This window comes from Ruditapes philippinarum, unplaced genomic scaffold, assembly GCF_026571515.1.
Source record: "Ruditapes philippinarum isolate M1 unplaced genomic scaffold, ASM2657151v2 ctg2744_1_1_1_1, whole genome shotgun sequence".
Lineage (NCBI taxonomy): Eukaryota > Metazoa > Mollusca > Bivalvia > Venerida > Veneridae > Ruditapes > Ruditapes philippinarum.
The window spans coordinates 39621-56598 of record NW_026859583.1 but is presented as its reverse complement, the minus strand read 5'-3'; the positions used below and the strand labels follow the sequence as shown (position 1 = coordinate 56598).

The following is a 16978-nucleotide window of genomic DNA, read 5'->3' as shown; positions in this document are numbered from 1 at the left end:
CTAAGTTTCATGCTTACGCAAGTTCACCGACTTTACAGCTATTACCCCTGGTAGGTAGGTAGTAGGATTTGTCTCAAATGAATGTAACTTAAGGTCTTTAGCTTACCCGATTTGAAACTATGTCAGGACGTCTAGCGCAGCAGACGATAGAACAAATGTTTTAAAAGCGGCTTATAAAGCATATTAAATTTTGGAAGCCAGAACTTAGACGAACGGTGAATCAATATAAGCTTTTATACGCTACAAAAGTCAAATCAAATGGTGTAATATGCAAGAATGGTGAATCAATATAAGCTTCTATACGCTACAAAAGTCAAATCAAATGGTGTAATATGCAAGAACGGTGAATCAATATAAGCTTTTATACGCTACAAAAGTCAAATCAAATGGTGTAATATGCAAGAACGGTGAATCAATATAAGCTTTTATACGCTACAAAAGTCAAATCAAATGGTATAATATGCAAGAACGGTGAATCAATATAAGCTTTTATACCCTACAAAAGTCAAATGGTGTAATATGCAAGAACTTTATTCCGCTGAACAGTGAATGGATTGTTTAATCATCACAACAAAAGTCACATATATTGTTGTTGACGTTTATATTCACTGCATGTCTAATAAAAGGATTGTTCAAAGCATTTTTAACTCCATGTGCTACTTACAGTGTAATCAATCATTGCGTGTTACTTCTAATGCCTTTTTATTATGTCATTAGTTCCAAGATTATATTTTATAGTACCATATCTGCCTTTTGAGGTCTTAAACTGCAGTATGTCTTTCATACAAGCATTTTGGAAATTTTCTTTTTTTAATGACTCAAACAATATTTGCAACAGATATATAGCTGTATATACTATAAGCAATATGGTGAATTTGGATATCAGGGGATTTATTTGGTTTTATTGGTTAAGAAAAACTGTCAAAACAGAGATATAGCTAGATGATTTTAATATTAAGATCCAGCTTTGAAGTATCAGCAGAAGCATACTTTTTGTTTCAAATAATATACAGTGCTGCAGACTAAATTTCAAAATGGTTTGACACACATATATAGGGACGTTTTAATAATGTTGTTTTTATTACTATTGAATACAGTATCACAGAAATTGAAACAGTGCAAAAAAAATGAAATTCAAACGAATGAATATAATAATTGTCACTAGCGACAAACTGCTTAATGGACATGAATTTTATGTAAAATATAAATTACAATATACTGTTTATTATAATTTTTCTACCTACGAAAATACTATTTAAAAAGTGAAATAGATAAAAATATTAAGGAAAAGAAAAGAAGGTAAGAAAACTTGATTAAATCTAAACTAAGTCAAACAATAAAATTTACTACAGTAAGCATTAATTAACATTACGTGTACACGTGAACCTTTGTTTCATTTCCTATTCGAAATTGACTTGAGAACTTTTTGTACATACGCACTAAAGTTGGGAATATCTTATCGTTTTTGACTCGAGAAAGTTCTGGAAAGTTTTTCCGGAAGTGACGTGTGGCGTCTTCTAAGTTGTAATGGGGAATTCTGGAGAACAAATGATGTATCTGATGGGTTCCAATGTTGTGTATGACGTCATGAGCCCAACCGTAATTTCGGTCCACCGAACTCAACGCACCTTTCACGTAATTCCAATTGTCGTCTGCAAATCAAAGAATAATTACGTCAAAGTATCGAATGATGAAAATAAAAAGAAACATTTGGACAAAAATAACTGAAGACATAATGCGGTCTTACAAAAGGCAATCTATATATATCTTGTCTTTTATAAAGTATGAAAAGGTTATTTCCTGTCTAGTTCAATTAAATGTTTGTTTAATCTTTTTTTTCACGCTTATATTTACAAAATAACATTGATCAATATTTTACTGCATTGTATCAACGTCTGTTTTGTTTCCTTCTCGTCGGAAGTATATTGAACTTGCACTTTAGAAAAACAATACCTATGATGTAAAACTATATTAAAACTACGAGAAAGTTTTATTCCAAAAATAGATTTAAATAGCAGACGACAAATTACCTGAATACCACGGAGTTTTTTCTTCGATGTGGTGAAGGAATGTTACTATGAGCAACCAACTTGCAAATACCATTTCCGGTATGAAGTAGTATTTGAGCAATTCCCACAATCCAAATGAGCAAGCGTAGATGTAAAGACAACCGACCCAACAAATCAAAGACGCTATAGATAACGTACATCCGGTTACATGGTTACTAAACATGGGTTCCAATGGGTTTAAATGGCAAACGTTTCTTGGGTGATAACCTCTCCATAGGTAAACAAACCAGCCAAAGCCAAGTCCAAAAAGGTAAGCGAAGTTATTTCCGTTTTCATGCTCTTTCCTTACTGGATAGAACACTTCGTCTTTGTCAATATTCCCTGTGTGTTTATGGTGGTTTCTATGTGATATTTTCCATGGATAATATGGCGTCAGGACGACTGAATGTAGCACTGTTCCAAATACGTCATTTATCGTTTCATACTTTGAGAAAGAACCATGACCACAATCATGACCAAGTACAAACACGGCCATCAACATTGTACCCTGTAAATACCAGTAAATCGGCAATACAATACACATGCAACTTGCCGGTAGAATCCACTCTAACACCATAAGTGACGCGCATAATCCAATGATAAGTGCTATATCCTTGACGACATAATATAATGAAAAAAGTAAATTTGTTTCGAACAAATATGTCGGAATGGCAGCTTTGATTTGTATCAGAGTTGGGAGAGATTTTATGTCCTGTGGTACACCGTTTGACTTCATAGTGATTATCTGGTCTCACATTTACACTATTTTTTAATTATTCCGAAATCATCTGCAGAATAAATGTTGCTTAATTCCAATTCAGTGTTTAAATTATTATTCTTCAATTCATTTAAATAAGCTCTTAATCCGTCTTTCACTATGGCGCAAACATGTCTTCAGCTTTCACTATAAATACTGAATTCTTGTATTTTTTTATCTTTCTGAAAGACAAATAACGATTCTTCTCCTTGTCTGGGTCTAACTAAGTTGCTTCACGGCAAACAGATAGAAGTCAATACTAGTTCGTAACACTCGCGAAAGATATTATTCCCAAAGCGTTCCAAATATAGAAGAGATGTGGCAATATTTGGCAAAAATCAATTGGATTCTCAGCGGTTTTCAATTCTGCGGAAAATTCCCCAATATCTTCATAGTTGTTCAACACTTGTAAAAATGTGTTTTCATTGAATTTGCCGTGTTAGAATTCGATTTTTTGTCAATATAATAATTTGAATTCTAGGAATATTTCTCCATTGTGTTATGTAAGTTTGAATATAGAAATCAACTCCAGTTTCGATTTAAAAATGTAATTATTTTATTTGAAAAATATACAACGTTTCGACTCAAAAGTCTTCATCAGGTATACTTTGTTTACAGGAAATGACGTCAACGTCATATGACGTCAAGGACAACGACGTCAAAATGTAATTCATAATTTGGCGTATAAATATTATATGTAGGATCTTTATAAAAGATACGAAACACTGGTGAAGATGCAGTAAAAAGCAATGTAAAATAAGAAAACCAGCATAAACTACATATTGACATGAAATTAGTTTTAAGTCATACATGTATTAAGCAAAAAATAGAAAATACAATTTTTATAAAAAAAAATATTAAAATGAAGAATTATAATCTACAAAATTAATAAAGTATTTTGGAATTCATGCCATCAGGAATAATTGTACCTAGCTTATACATTGTGTTATGAAATTTTGAAATTGTTCGAAAAGTTTGAATTCTATAGAATCTAAACCTTTTGAGTAAAAAATACAAAAATATTTAACGTTACATTGGATGTATAGCTATTCTTACTTCTTGTTGAATAATCCTATTTACTCTGTTTAGAATATATTCTTCTACATTAGGGTTTTTTTTTTCATTGTATAAGTAATATTATCACAGATTTTAATTACAACCGTAGATACAAATCTCTATAATTTCTAAACTGCCCTCTAACTTATTTAAAAACATAAAAGGATAAAAACATATACCATGTAGAAAATTACACTTTGGACACAAACAGAAAAGTACTTTTAAGCGTGGTACTTGACCAATATTTATATTTTGATTAAGTCAAAGTATGCACCTCTTTTGGCATTTGTGTTATTGACACGCATATTATTTATATATTTAAAATATAAGTGAATGTTCGCAGCCATAAAGCAGTCTGGGTTTTAAGTGCAGTATATCCTTTATAACAAATTTATTCATAAGCTGGTGTATTTTATCAATATAAATCCTATCAATATGAATAAGTTTCTGAAATCCCCGAGGACAGCAGGGTTGTTTCTTATGGAGATTGAATAATAAATATTCAATTATTCATAAATAAATAATATGAATTATAAATAATTAAAAGAAATAGAGGAATAAATAGAATATTATATTCGTGTATGTTCATTATTGCATGTATTGAACTCGTAGAATAAAATAATATTATGCTCGCCAGAGCCTCGCATACTATAATGTTATTCAACACGTTAAATAAATTCAGTATTGAACTAACACTCATTAAATATCCTCTTTATATCCATATTCAATGTAAGACAACGATTTTTTCTACTTTCGAGTTCATGTTACATATAATAATGATTCTTATGTCGATTTAATTGAAGGGTCTTTTTTCAAAAATGACAAAAAAACCTAAGTTTTGGTTAGTTTTCTTCTTGGTTTCAGACTAAAGTGGTCTATTCATTTAGTCTGAGTCAATACTGTTAACATAATGTATTTTTCATCAGTATTTCAAAGAACATTGATTATTATATACCAGTGTGCCCCTTGTGGCTTAGAGGTTGCCTTTACGGGTTGATGCATGAGAATTGCAGCCACCGTATATAAGTTTTGAAACAAAGTGATCCCTCGGAAGCATAAATCACAACAAAATTACATGAAAATTGCAGACTCGGTTTGATTGAGTCTGTACATGAGGGATAATGAAGATGTAAAACATCCTGCAGCCCTTCGTGATAGTAGGAGGGGACTAAATAGGTTTGAATTATTGAAGTCTATGCATCTCTAAGCTCAAGCAGGTGAGGTGGCTTTGACCCTGAAGTTGCTTTAAGTTTTGTAAGACCTGAGGTTAGCCAAAATAATATTTCCTGTTTCGTCGCCATATGACCTATACTGTGTTGATGTGCCGTTAAACCAAACAGTATATTGTATACACGCCAATGAAGATCAGTTCTTTTATTGCGCTATACATTTAATTTCTTATTTAGCATTTATGCATGAATAATAGATATAAACATGCATGTGTAAGCAGATGTTCAGGCTAATTATTTGTGTGTTAAACGACAAACGAATCAATAAATTGGGACTTCTAATTAACCTTCGAAGCTGGCCGTTCGTATATGCTCCTAATGCATTAAGGATGTCATATGCATTTAATTTTATTCATCATTTCTTAAAACATTTAAGTAAATTTGACAAATATCGTTGGATATTCACGGTTGATTAATGGCAAGTAATGTTTCGGCCAAGGGTATCCGAAAATGTATGAAAAATAGCGCTTTCTAAATTAGTAATGTCAAATTAGTGATATATATTCTCTTACGTTTCCCAAAAAAAAGTCCCGCGAGCAATTAAAAAACATAATAGAATAGTGAAGAGCCGTTAATGTGTACAATATCTTACGCCCCTAGCACCGTCTTAGGTGGTTTTCAATCCTTGACTGTAAAATAATAGAATAAATTATATTGAAGGATCAGCAAAATATAACATAACTGCCACAAAGTACGAGGCATCTAATACAACTGCAACACGTACAAATAATGATTCAAAATGAGTGATTCAATAAGATTATAACTTTCAACGCAATAGAACTAAAATAAATGTGTATACACAAATAATGATTCACCAATATAGGTTGTCGGCCACTAATTAATTCACATAATTATTACCTCTTATTAGTCTATGATGTGTGCGACATTTAATGTCGAGTCGCCGTAAAGTCTTACTCATTATAATTTTCTTTTTATTGTTATAGCATTACTTAATGAGGAATGTTTGAATTATTGACCGTATAACTTACGTCGCTGGTACATTATAAGTCGATTGTGTCTGTACTATATGTGGATCTTTTAAGACAGCAACAAAAACATTAGCTGATAAAGCTCTTAAAGCTATGGGCTCATTATTTAGTATTACAAAATGCATTGAAGTTCCTGTAAATATTATGTTAAATTTATTCGATTCATATGTTGCATCTATATTGAATTATTCTTGTGAGGTATGGGGGTTTGAAAAAGCGGAAAATATTGAACGAATACATAGAAAATTCATGAAATGGATACTCAATGTTAAAATGTCTACTGCTAATTCTGCATTATATGGTGAATTGGGTAGATATCCATTATATGTAGTTAGACAAGTTAGAATTGTTAAATATTTCCTAAAGTTGTATGTTGAAAAGGATTATAACTGTATTTTATCAAGCACAATGAACACTTTAAGATATGAAGCTGAAAATTGTAACTTTGTGAACTGGGCATCTAAAGTCCGAGATTTACTACAAAACACTGGTTTTCACGAAGTATGGATGTATCCGTCTTCGGTAAATATTAATATGTTTGTTCCTATTTTTCGTACTAGAATTATTGACATGTATATAAATAATTGGAGACAAGATATTTGTTCAAAGTCATCTTTGTTTTTATTTAAAGAATTAAAGCCAGATTTTGAAAGGTCCGAATATATAAATAAAATGAAATGTCGTAGTTTAAGAAATATTTTAGCTAAAATACGTTTATCTTCACATGACCTACATATTGAAACTGGTAGACATAGAAATATAGATAGAAACGATAGAAAATGTACACTGTGCCAATGTAATGATATTGAAGACGAATACCATTTTATTTTAATATGTCCAATGTATGCTTTACTTAGAAATCAGTATATTCCTAGGTATTATCATAGACACCCGAGTATGCTCAAACTCACACAATTGTTGAATTCTACAAATGTAAAGGTCTTAAACAAATTGGCTCTGTTTTGCAGAAATGCTTTTAAATTAAGAACAAATGAATTAAATTCTTTGTTATGATCTGATGAAATATGTACAGTTGTTTGCATGTTTATAATATGTTATTTACATTATTACTATGTGCATGTAAAATTTGTTGTATGTAACGATGAACTGTAAATGTTCAAGTTAGATTCAAATAAAATTTCTGTTCTGTTCTGTTCTGTTCTATATTTTTAATCATTATTTTAATTACATTGTACATGATACAATTTGCTATTGATAAAAAAGACAACAAAATGACGCGTTAATGATCAAGAAAGAATTAAGTACGAATAATGCAAACTCTTAATATTGTACATAATTATTTAAAATGTCATTTTCACATATCTTTTATATGGTTAAAAATTGAACTAATTGGAAATACAGAACCAAATTATTGTTGTTGTTGCTTTTTTATTGTTGTTGATTTTTTAAAATATTAACCTATTTTTTTGTATTGTACAAAATGAAACAATTTTTTATTTCAGAACGATAATGCCAAATTAATATATTGTTTTTTGGCGATGCTAGGGGGTGGGTGATAAGGAAACAACTCTTTACATAACTATGAAAGTTCTAAAAATAGAAAACAAAAAAGTGTAATTACTACATAACCCTAGCTTATTAACAAAACTATATATGTCATTTTGATATATTTATTACAGACAACTTTATATAATATTGTTTTGAAGCGGAAATTACTTCATGATACTGTACCAATAAAATAACCGCTTAGTTAACCGCAATTGTGACGAAATCCGACATAGGTATACTGTCTTTATTGATACGTGGTAAATATCATTTACAATTTAACAATGATTTGACAGTTACAAAGAAAAAAACATGACCAGTTTTTATTATGACAAACCCTCATGAATTTGAAGAGACATTTGAAGACTGAAACGCTCACCTGATATAGCTAGAGGTTTATCTTAAAGGCCCATTATGCCTTTAGACAAGCTTTTGTTTTTATTTCACAAAAGTAATTCATTTTTGGTGTAGTTTTATAGATGCCAAAATGTGACAAGTTGGCAAATTATATGAATCACATTTTCTTAGCCATTAGTATAATTGTAGTGATTTAGTATTTTATATGAAAGTCAAAATACTACCCTGTTTACTTTTTGCTATTTCACAATAAGCGCTCTTTTTAAAGGGAAACAGCATCTAACATATTGTACTCTTAAAGATAATTAAAATGTTTAAAAAAAAAAATTTGTTTCTGGGGAATAATGAGCCTTTAACATTCAATTGTTTGTGTATTTGTTTTATCATTATTATTATTGTTATAATCATCATAATTATTATTATTATTATTATTTTTATTATTATTATTATTATTATTATTATTATTATTATTATTATTATTATTATTATTATTATTATTATAATTATTTTTATTATTAGCTCGACTTTTCTATGAAAAGGGGAGCTATCCTACTCGCCCCGGCGTCGGCGTCGGCGTTGGCGTCACACCTTGGTTAAGTTTTTCGTACCACCCCACTTTATTTCAGAAGTATTACAAGTATGGCTTTGAAACTTACCATACTTGTTCACCATCATAACCTCCATCTACAGACAAGAGTACATAACTCTGTCAAGGTTTTTGACAGAATTATGGCCCTTTTTTGACTTAGAAAGTGTATTGAGCTTGGTTAAGTTTTTTGTACCACCTCACTTTATTTCAAAACCATTGGAGGTATTGCTTTGAAACTGACCATACTTGTTTACCATCACGACCTTCATCAACAGACAAGAGGACATAACTCTGTCAAGGTTTTTGACAGAATTATGCCCCTTTTTGACTTAGAAAATACATTGAATATGGGTAAAAATCCACTTATTGCCTTAACCCTTTGAGATATTGCTTTGAAACTTTTAATGCTATTTCACATCATTACCCCCATCTGTACGCAAGAGAAGGTAACTCTGTCAAGGATTTGTTTTAAAAATTAAGGCCTTTTATCGACTTAGAATCTTGGTTAAGTTTTTAGTACCAGTCCACTTTTTGACTGAACTGTTTGAGATATTAATTTGAAAGTTGGAATACTTGTTTACAATCATGATTCCCAAACATGTCCAGGAGAAGGTAATTCTGTCAAAGATTTTATTTGAATTATGGCCCTTAACTGTCAATGTTTTGTATTACTGCAAAAACTTTTTTTATTGGCAAGCAATAAAAAAGTCGAGCGCGCTGTCTTACGGACAGCTCTTGTTATTATTATTATTGTTTGTTTTATCATTGTTCTTATTGTTAAAATTATTATTACTATTATTATTATTTTATCATTATTATTATTATTATTATTATATTATTATTATTATTGTTCTATTATTATTATTATTATTATTTTATTATTATCATTATTTTATTATTATTTTTTTTTATTATTATTTTTATTATCATTTTTCTAATTATTATAATTATTATTATTATTATTATCATTATTATTATTATTGTTGTTGTTGTTTTGTTGTTGTTGTTGTTTTGTGGGTGTGTTTTTATTCATCATTGATATTATTATTATTGTTGATGATGTCTAATATTCTCCAAAACCATTATTTAAACATTTTAAAATACATATCATTATTTTTATTGTTATAATTATTATCATCATTATTATTATTACTATAATTATTGTTGTTGTTGTTTTGTGGGTGTGTTTTTATTTATCACTGCTACTATTATTGTTGATGTTGTCTAGCATTCTTAAAAACCATTTTTTTAAACATTATAAAATACATGTTTTCCCTTTTTAAAAAAATACAATGTAAAATATATTTGTTTCTGAGACATAAAATGCCTGTAAATTCTGCACTACATTTAGCTTAGGACAACGACCACTTCAACAACATTTTCCTTTTGAATAGTCGAGCTAAATAAGGCGTTGTTTTTGCTCATGTCAGAGTTGACATTTTAATACAAAAACTTTCATGATTGATCGTTTAGTTTTAATATAAGAAGCAAAAAATTGTTAGTTCATTCTTCAGAATTACTTTGTGTTTCTTTCCTTGGACTAAATATTTACGTCGTCACAGGTATTATTTTTTGTTTCTATAAAGTGTCAAAACGTTTACTATTGGATATACCTGTTTCATTGCTTATTATGCAAATGTGAAACTAAATGATATATTTTACATATTTTTCTCCAATGCTATATTTTTGCAGAAAGAAAATTAGTATTTTATTGAATTTAAGTACCTACTATTGTTCTATTTATGCAATGAGAATTAAATTATTGCTTTTCAGTTTAGAAAATGATTGCCATTTCAAAATGGTATGATTAAGTTGTTAAAATATATATAGGGAATATTGAATGATTGTAAGTTCAATACTGAATTTATTGAACGAGTTGAATAAAATTATATTAGACCTTATGCGAGCCTCTGGCGAGCGTGGTATTATTTCATTCAACGAGTTAAATAAATTCAGTAATGAATTTTTGTACGAATTAAATATTCTATTCATCACATACCAAAAATAAAGACCGTTTAAAGAGAAAATGGTATTTTTCATTGACGCGCCTATGGTTGACCGCGTCTTTCACTATAAGAATCTTACATCGGCTGCCGGTACAGACCGGAATATCTAGCTCGAGGGTAACTATTTATGGCGGTAACGAGGCTCTGCCGAGCCAGTGTTAAATTCTTTTACTGGCATATTAAATGTCATTTATTTTCGGAACAGAAATTACGAAAACTGATATTTTCATTACGCACTTTTTCCTTATAGTAGCGTATGAACGTTCAAACTTCATTCATAACAGTAAAATGACGTCATCCTTAGAACGCTATTCATTCATAAAGGCGCGCGGCAATGACGTCATTTAAAGCACGGGACTTGTCTTACATGGGGGGTTTATGGCACCGCTGAAACGGTAGATAATCCTGTCTGATATGCAAAAATATTAAATTTAAAAAACATATGAGTGTAATGAATTATAAAACTATAATAGTCTGCCATATCGACATTTTCAAAAGGACACATTGCAAATATTACGGTGTTCGATAAAAACTGAAATTCTGGAATGAAATACAATGTACTTTAAATATGCTACATTTATTTGTTGCCATCGCCCAAATAATAGGTTTTAAGTCGTAAAACCTTCACTCTTCTGGGAAATTCAGAAAGTAGTTCTAATCCCCGCTAAATTGTGCATTAAAGACAGTTTTTATTTTAGTTTAGTTTAGTTAAAACATATTTTTCCATCAAAAAAATGTCAAATATTATACAAAAGATGATTATATAACAAAAAAAAATTAGTTGGGCAACAAGTTCGTACAACATGAGATTAAGCCCTTAGACACAGTCTATCTACTTTGGCCGTACTTGCATCAAGTCCGGAGCTAGGCAATCTCCTCACAGTGATTTCCTCCCTTGGCAGAATTGTAATCACTGCCTTCAAAGACGTCACATGATGATGAAAGTCACATGACGTAACGTCGAAATTCAAATGTAAAATATCGACCGTTACAAAAGAAAATCTAACGTTATTTTTCTCTTTCTGTTTTATTTTTAACTTTTAGTGTCTACGTTCGATATAGTTTATCAAAAAATTATCGAAAGTATACAAAATAACAAAAAATAAATTCAAAAGCTAAAAAATATAAAATATCAAAATATCGTCTCGGTAGAAAATAATCTCATAATTTTTAAAATTATTTCTAAATATTCATATTATATATTCATAAACATTCTTAAATAAATGAGAGAAAACTTACGGTATCTGATAGATAAAAGCAGTAGATAAAACAATTTTTGAAAAAATATAGTAGAGTCTATATCAGAAATTCTGATATATTGGGACCTTGGTGGCAGAGATCTACGCCGAAGAATTAAGGGGAGATCACTGCGTGGAGATTGGGAGCTTGGATGAGGCCCTTCAGTGCGGCGCATATCATAACATTTTTATAATCATATTAAACCTTTCCTTATATTTTCAGAGGAGCTATGTTTTCCCGAATTCTTGTCGCTCTTGTTATCGCAGTGATCCTGGGTGTGGTCAGCGGTCAGTATGGTTATTACTATGGTGATGGTTCGGACAGGCCTGATTATGACAGACCTGACTATAACGGACCCGACAACTACTATCATATGAGACCGCCTATGCCATTTATGAGAGGCCCATTCTTCCATCACATGAGACGTCCAATGTACTGGTAAATAGTGGTAAGTATAAGAGGTGTTTCCTATTGTATTAATTTGATTTTATAAGTTTTTAAGTAAGTTTTCATGCAGAACAGAAACTATTTTGTTTTGAGAATAAGCTACGAAATCAACAGTTAATAGTTAAAACAAATGACTAGAATAATCATGACAAAATGTGATATTAGTAATTGCTTAAGCAGCGTCACACCGTCCCGAATTTAATTACGTGTTGCAATTAAAGAATGGTTAATTTCAATGACCGACGTTTGCGGTAATGCTAGTGTTAATGCATGAATTAACTTATCTTCAAATTCTGTTGACAAAATTCTTTAAGACCATGGATTCCATTTTATTATCTGTATGCGGGCAGTTCATACATTGTACATTTTTTTAATGAAATCGATAATTAAATTGTCGGAAATTTATTCGAATATTAACGCTACATGTTAGCGTTACTCTATAGGTCTTTCAGTGAAAGAATGGTTTTTTTTTCATCCTAAACGGTCTTTTTTGGGGGGTGGGGGTATGTGATAAATAGAATATTATATTCGTGTAGGTTCATTTACTAAATTTATTGAACTCGTCGAATGAAATAATATTTTGCTCGCCAGAAGCTCGCATAATATAATTTCATTCAACTCGTTCAATGAATTCAGGATTGAACTTACGCTCATTCCATATCACATATGTTGATAACAAAGTAAATATTACTAAATAGCAACAATGATATAATAATCATTTTATATTTGTAGGTAAGAGAGATGCCACACATTGCCTGTTGTTTACACAAAAACATGAGAGTGAAATATACTGATGACAATTGTAAATTGTTGCTCTGTAAATGTTATTTCCAAGTCATTTAATGCACTGATATATAATTCATGTTTATATACATGTATATTAAAATATGTTATATTGTTTTATTTTTGTTTATGCTTGCATTCCTTTGTTTCAATTCGCACTAAGTGATCTTAAAGTACATTGGTCTACAATGGTCATATTTATTCATAAGTATTTCAAATGTACTCTACCGATAGAGACAATAGCCAAAAGACAATAGAAATATATCATTTGGATATTCTTATGAAATATTTCTGGAAAACAGAATGTTGATAGAGTTCTAAAGAGATTTAGTATGAACATATTTATTATGGTTATTAATATTTTGTTCTAGACCAATTTATCTTCTTACTATATTAATAAAATCTGTCATATGTTGCGGTTCGGATCGGATCGGAATATTCGTTCCGACAGGACACGCCCATTGGGCGGTAACGAGGCTTGCAACAGCGTATGAAATTACAACTTCATTCATAACAGTAAAATAACGTCATCCTAAGAGTGACATTGTATGGCATGGACTCATGTGGCACCCCTCATGCCCGATGGAATTTCCGGCATGGGTAAAACTAACGGAAACGCCAGTCTGATATGCAGTAGATCTATGTGTCATATCGGATCATGTATCCTAGACATACCAACAACACATATGATACTGAATACAATCATCATAATCATTTATGGTATTAAAGATCTATCATTACATACCAATTCACTTTAAAACATGATATTTTATTTTGCCTGATTATAAAGACGATCAACTGTCAATCTGAATTAAGATAGATTTTATGTTTTCATTTACATCTGAAGGTGACCGATAGGAGGTCATCCTCTTGTGACCTTTCGATCAGCCAATCAGTGACCGCTTTCTCGTTCATGAACTACGTAGGAGATAAAAAGGCCTAATTAGGACTTTATTAGTCCTACGTAGGACTTTATAACTCCTACGTAGGACTTTAAAACTCCTAATTAGGTTTGTTTATCTCCTACGTAGGATATACAAAGTCCTACGTAGGAGTTATAAACTCTTAATTAGGCTTTTTTATCTCCTACGTAGGAGTTATAAAGTCCAAAGTAGGAGTTACAAAGTCCTACGTAGGAGTTATCTTTTTTTATAGAACATGTTAAATTGGTACCAGGACGCTTCCGTACAATACTGATGATTTGTTTGACTGCACAGATGACATAAAATAATTTTCTGTACGGTTTGCTAAAAATAGCCTTATCGGAAAATCCGAATCGGCAAGAAGGCGGTGATCAGATCTACAAGAAGATCTGAACTTTAGACAGATTGATCGATTGTAATAGAATCTATGTATGCACACTCTAAGTTTGAAATATCTATATTATGTATTCCCGTCAGGGATTTTGTATTTGTTTTATATGAGGTTATCTGTATGAATCATCCAGGCATTTTGGAAGGTTAGTCAATAGTCGTGAAAGATTGAATATATATGCATACACTCTTACATTGATTGTTCGCAAAGTTTATTTGATTTGTTTGGAGTAGAGATGCTATCTCTAAAAAAGCTGTCCAGTCAAGAACAGTGTTTGCATAATACTGAAATATTAATATTGATTCCTGCATTGGTTTGATTCAGCCTATTTATGGACGGTGCTAGCCGTCCACGCCCCTTAGCACCGGGCTAAGCAGAATTCAACATTTAAACACGAGAATGGTGAAAATTATAATTAAGAAGCATCCGTAGATATGTTATCATGGAACCTTTTATGTGACACTTTCGTGCCATTCCAAGAAACGCGGCGTATGGCCCCCAAGTAAGAAGTGTGTGCCCTTAAAGACGAAACAATGGGCGGAACTAAACAAAATGAAATTATACATACTCATTTGCAACAGAAAGTGTGCACTTGAATACAGGGAAATCTTGTATACTTATTTAAGCAAAATATTGGCACATTTGGTATCCAAATAAGCTGAAATGAATTGGCTACACGATGGTTTACAATTTAGCACTTTGATAACGTGTAAACAACTGAGGGGTAAAAAAACTAAAAAAATGCAGAGATGTGCTTTTTGTAAATGCGTTTTTGTTTTTGGATATTTGAATGGAACAAATGAACATACGAACGAGAACAACCAAACAAAAACCAACACATCTAAACAAACTAATAAAGACAAAGAAAAAGTAAGCTTATCAACGAAGCAAAATAACAGCAAAAACACAACAATAACTACAAAAGCAACAACAACAACAACAAGTAATTAATTTCAAATTGAAACCGGTTCAGAGAAACGTTGTTTTATTTAACAAATAAATATGAACCTCTTAATTTGCAAAGCTACATCTATCACTAGATATTTGATTACCTTTTGTTTCATTAACATTATTTTGAATGACAATTTCTTTTTCTTTTTCCACTATCTCGCATTTTTTCGGTTTTTTATTTCTTTAATTTTTTTCTTTTATTGCTGTGTTTTCCCGATAACGATCGCTGTAATTTATCATTTTACAAGATAATTGATTAACGTTAGCTTAACTATGAAAAGGTTATCAATGTAAGTTGTCAAGTTGATTCGTCAAGGGTTATTTCTTCACGAAATATATTTCATGTAAAATCGTTATTTTAATGTAAGATTGTGATACTCTGTCACTCCGTATTTCCTCAATATGTGTTTTAAATTCATTTTTTTTATTTAAAATTACGTCCAATTGTAAATTATTTATAAATTGTCAAAGGATATGCATGACTCTCACATGCATGCATAATGATGGGGCAAATTGTTGTTAAGATCAAATTTAAAACAAATGCTGAAGGCTCTTGGTTATTTTTGGTACAGTGCAACAATATCCGATTGTAAAATAACTAACATTATTAGGCCGTGTCTACACCTATTCAAGTTTCTTACATTTCACATTTAGATAAGCTAAATAAATGGCCCTTTCAATATTTTATCAGGCACAATTTTTACTGGAATGTCTAATTAAGATTGCCCAGGATTTATACCTTTGTCTTTGCAATACTATCATGTTTCTGTAAAATATGTGAATAAAAAAGCGGGAAAATGATGCAATTAGCTAAAAACAATGGAGTAAATGAAATTGAAATGTGTACATTCTTTTAAAATAATGGAAAATGTGAGAAAAATATTTTTTGAGCTGATAAATTGATGCAAATTCTTTATTTGATGAAAGTTACTCACTAAATGAACAAGATCATTTAAAATCTATTTTGACTACTTGAAAAACTTTTTTTTTTTGCTCTTCTGTGTATCAATTTATTGATATGATCCTCTGACCAAGATATTTTATACATTTATTAAAATTTACAGACCATGAACACTGAATCAGTAACAAAAAAGTCAGAAAATAATTTAAAAAAACAACACTGTCACACCTTCTGGGCACATGTTTTGTGTCAAACCGGTGTTATCAGTGTCTTGACAGCCAAAAACTTGTAGAAAAATAGAACGTGTTCTAACTTTCTTGCAAGGAATTATCTTCTTGAATGTCACATAATTTCTCTTTAAAACTCATTCAAGTAGGGTGTCTACCCTATCCAATACAAGAGAATATGATACTTGCATTCAAGACTTGGATAGTTGTAGACGCGGCGTTAGGGGCCGTCTACACCTATCCAAGTCTTGAATGCAAGTATCATATTCTCTTGTATTGGATAGTGTAGACACCCTACTTGAATGAGTTTTAAAGAGAAATTATGTGACATCCAAGAAGATAATTCCTTGCAAGAAAGTTAGAACACGTTCTATTTTTCTACAAGTTTTTGGCTGTCAAGACACTGATAACAACGGTTTGACACAAAACATGTGCCCGAAGGTTTGATAGTGCTGTTATTTTTATTATTTTCTGACTTTTTGGTACATGCCCTTTGAATTTCAGTAAATGATTACAATGTCTTTGTCAAAGGAACAAATCAATACGCTGATACACAGAAGAGCAAAAAAAAAATAAATG

The 16978-nt window shown here is 30.8% G+C and overlaps 1 protein-coding gene and 1 long non-coding RNA gene across 2 annotated transcripts; one reads left to right on the top strand and one right to left on the bottom strand.

Moving 5' to 3' along the window:
* Window positions 1-515: 515 nt before the first annotated feature.
* On the bottom strand, window positions 516-3425 carry LOC132757145 (uncharacterized). The gene is made up of 2 exons (XM_060748338.1): window positions 2031-3425; window positions 516-1652 (listed from the first exon to the last, which is right to left on the bottom strand). The coding sequence occupies exons 1-2, from the start codon at window positions 2782-2784 to the stop codon at window positions 1369-1371; spliced, it is 1038 nt and encodes a 345-aa protein (XP_060604321.1). The 5' UTR covers window positions 2785-3425; the 3' UTR covers window positions 516-1368.
* Window positions 3426-9937: 6512 nt separating this feature from the next.
* Window positions 9938-13126, top strand: LOC132757154 (uncharacterized). Its single transcript, XR_009629411.1, has 3 exons — window positions 9938-10093; window positions 11999-12224; window positions 12956-13126. It is a non-coding gene; the product is annotated as an uncharacterized LOC132757154 (long non-coding RNA).
* Window positions 13127-16978: the final 3852 nt, after the last annotated feature.

Excerpts from the sequence above, each read along its gene's own strand:
- LOC132757145 (XM_060748338.1), bottom strand. The coding sequence starts at position 2,784 with ATGAAGTCAAACGGTGTACCACAGGACATAAAATCTCTCCCAACTCTG. Across the intron at positions 1,653-2,030 it reads AAAAACTCCGTGGTATTCAG|ACGACAATTGGAATTACGTG; the intron begins GTAATTTGTCGT and ends TTTGATTTGCAG.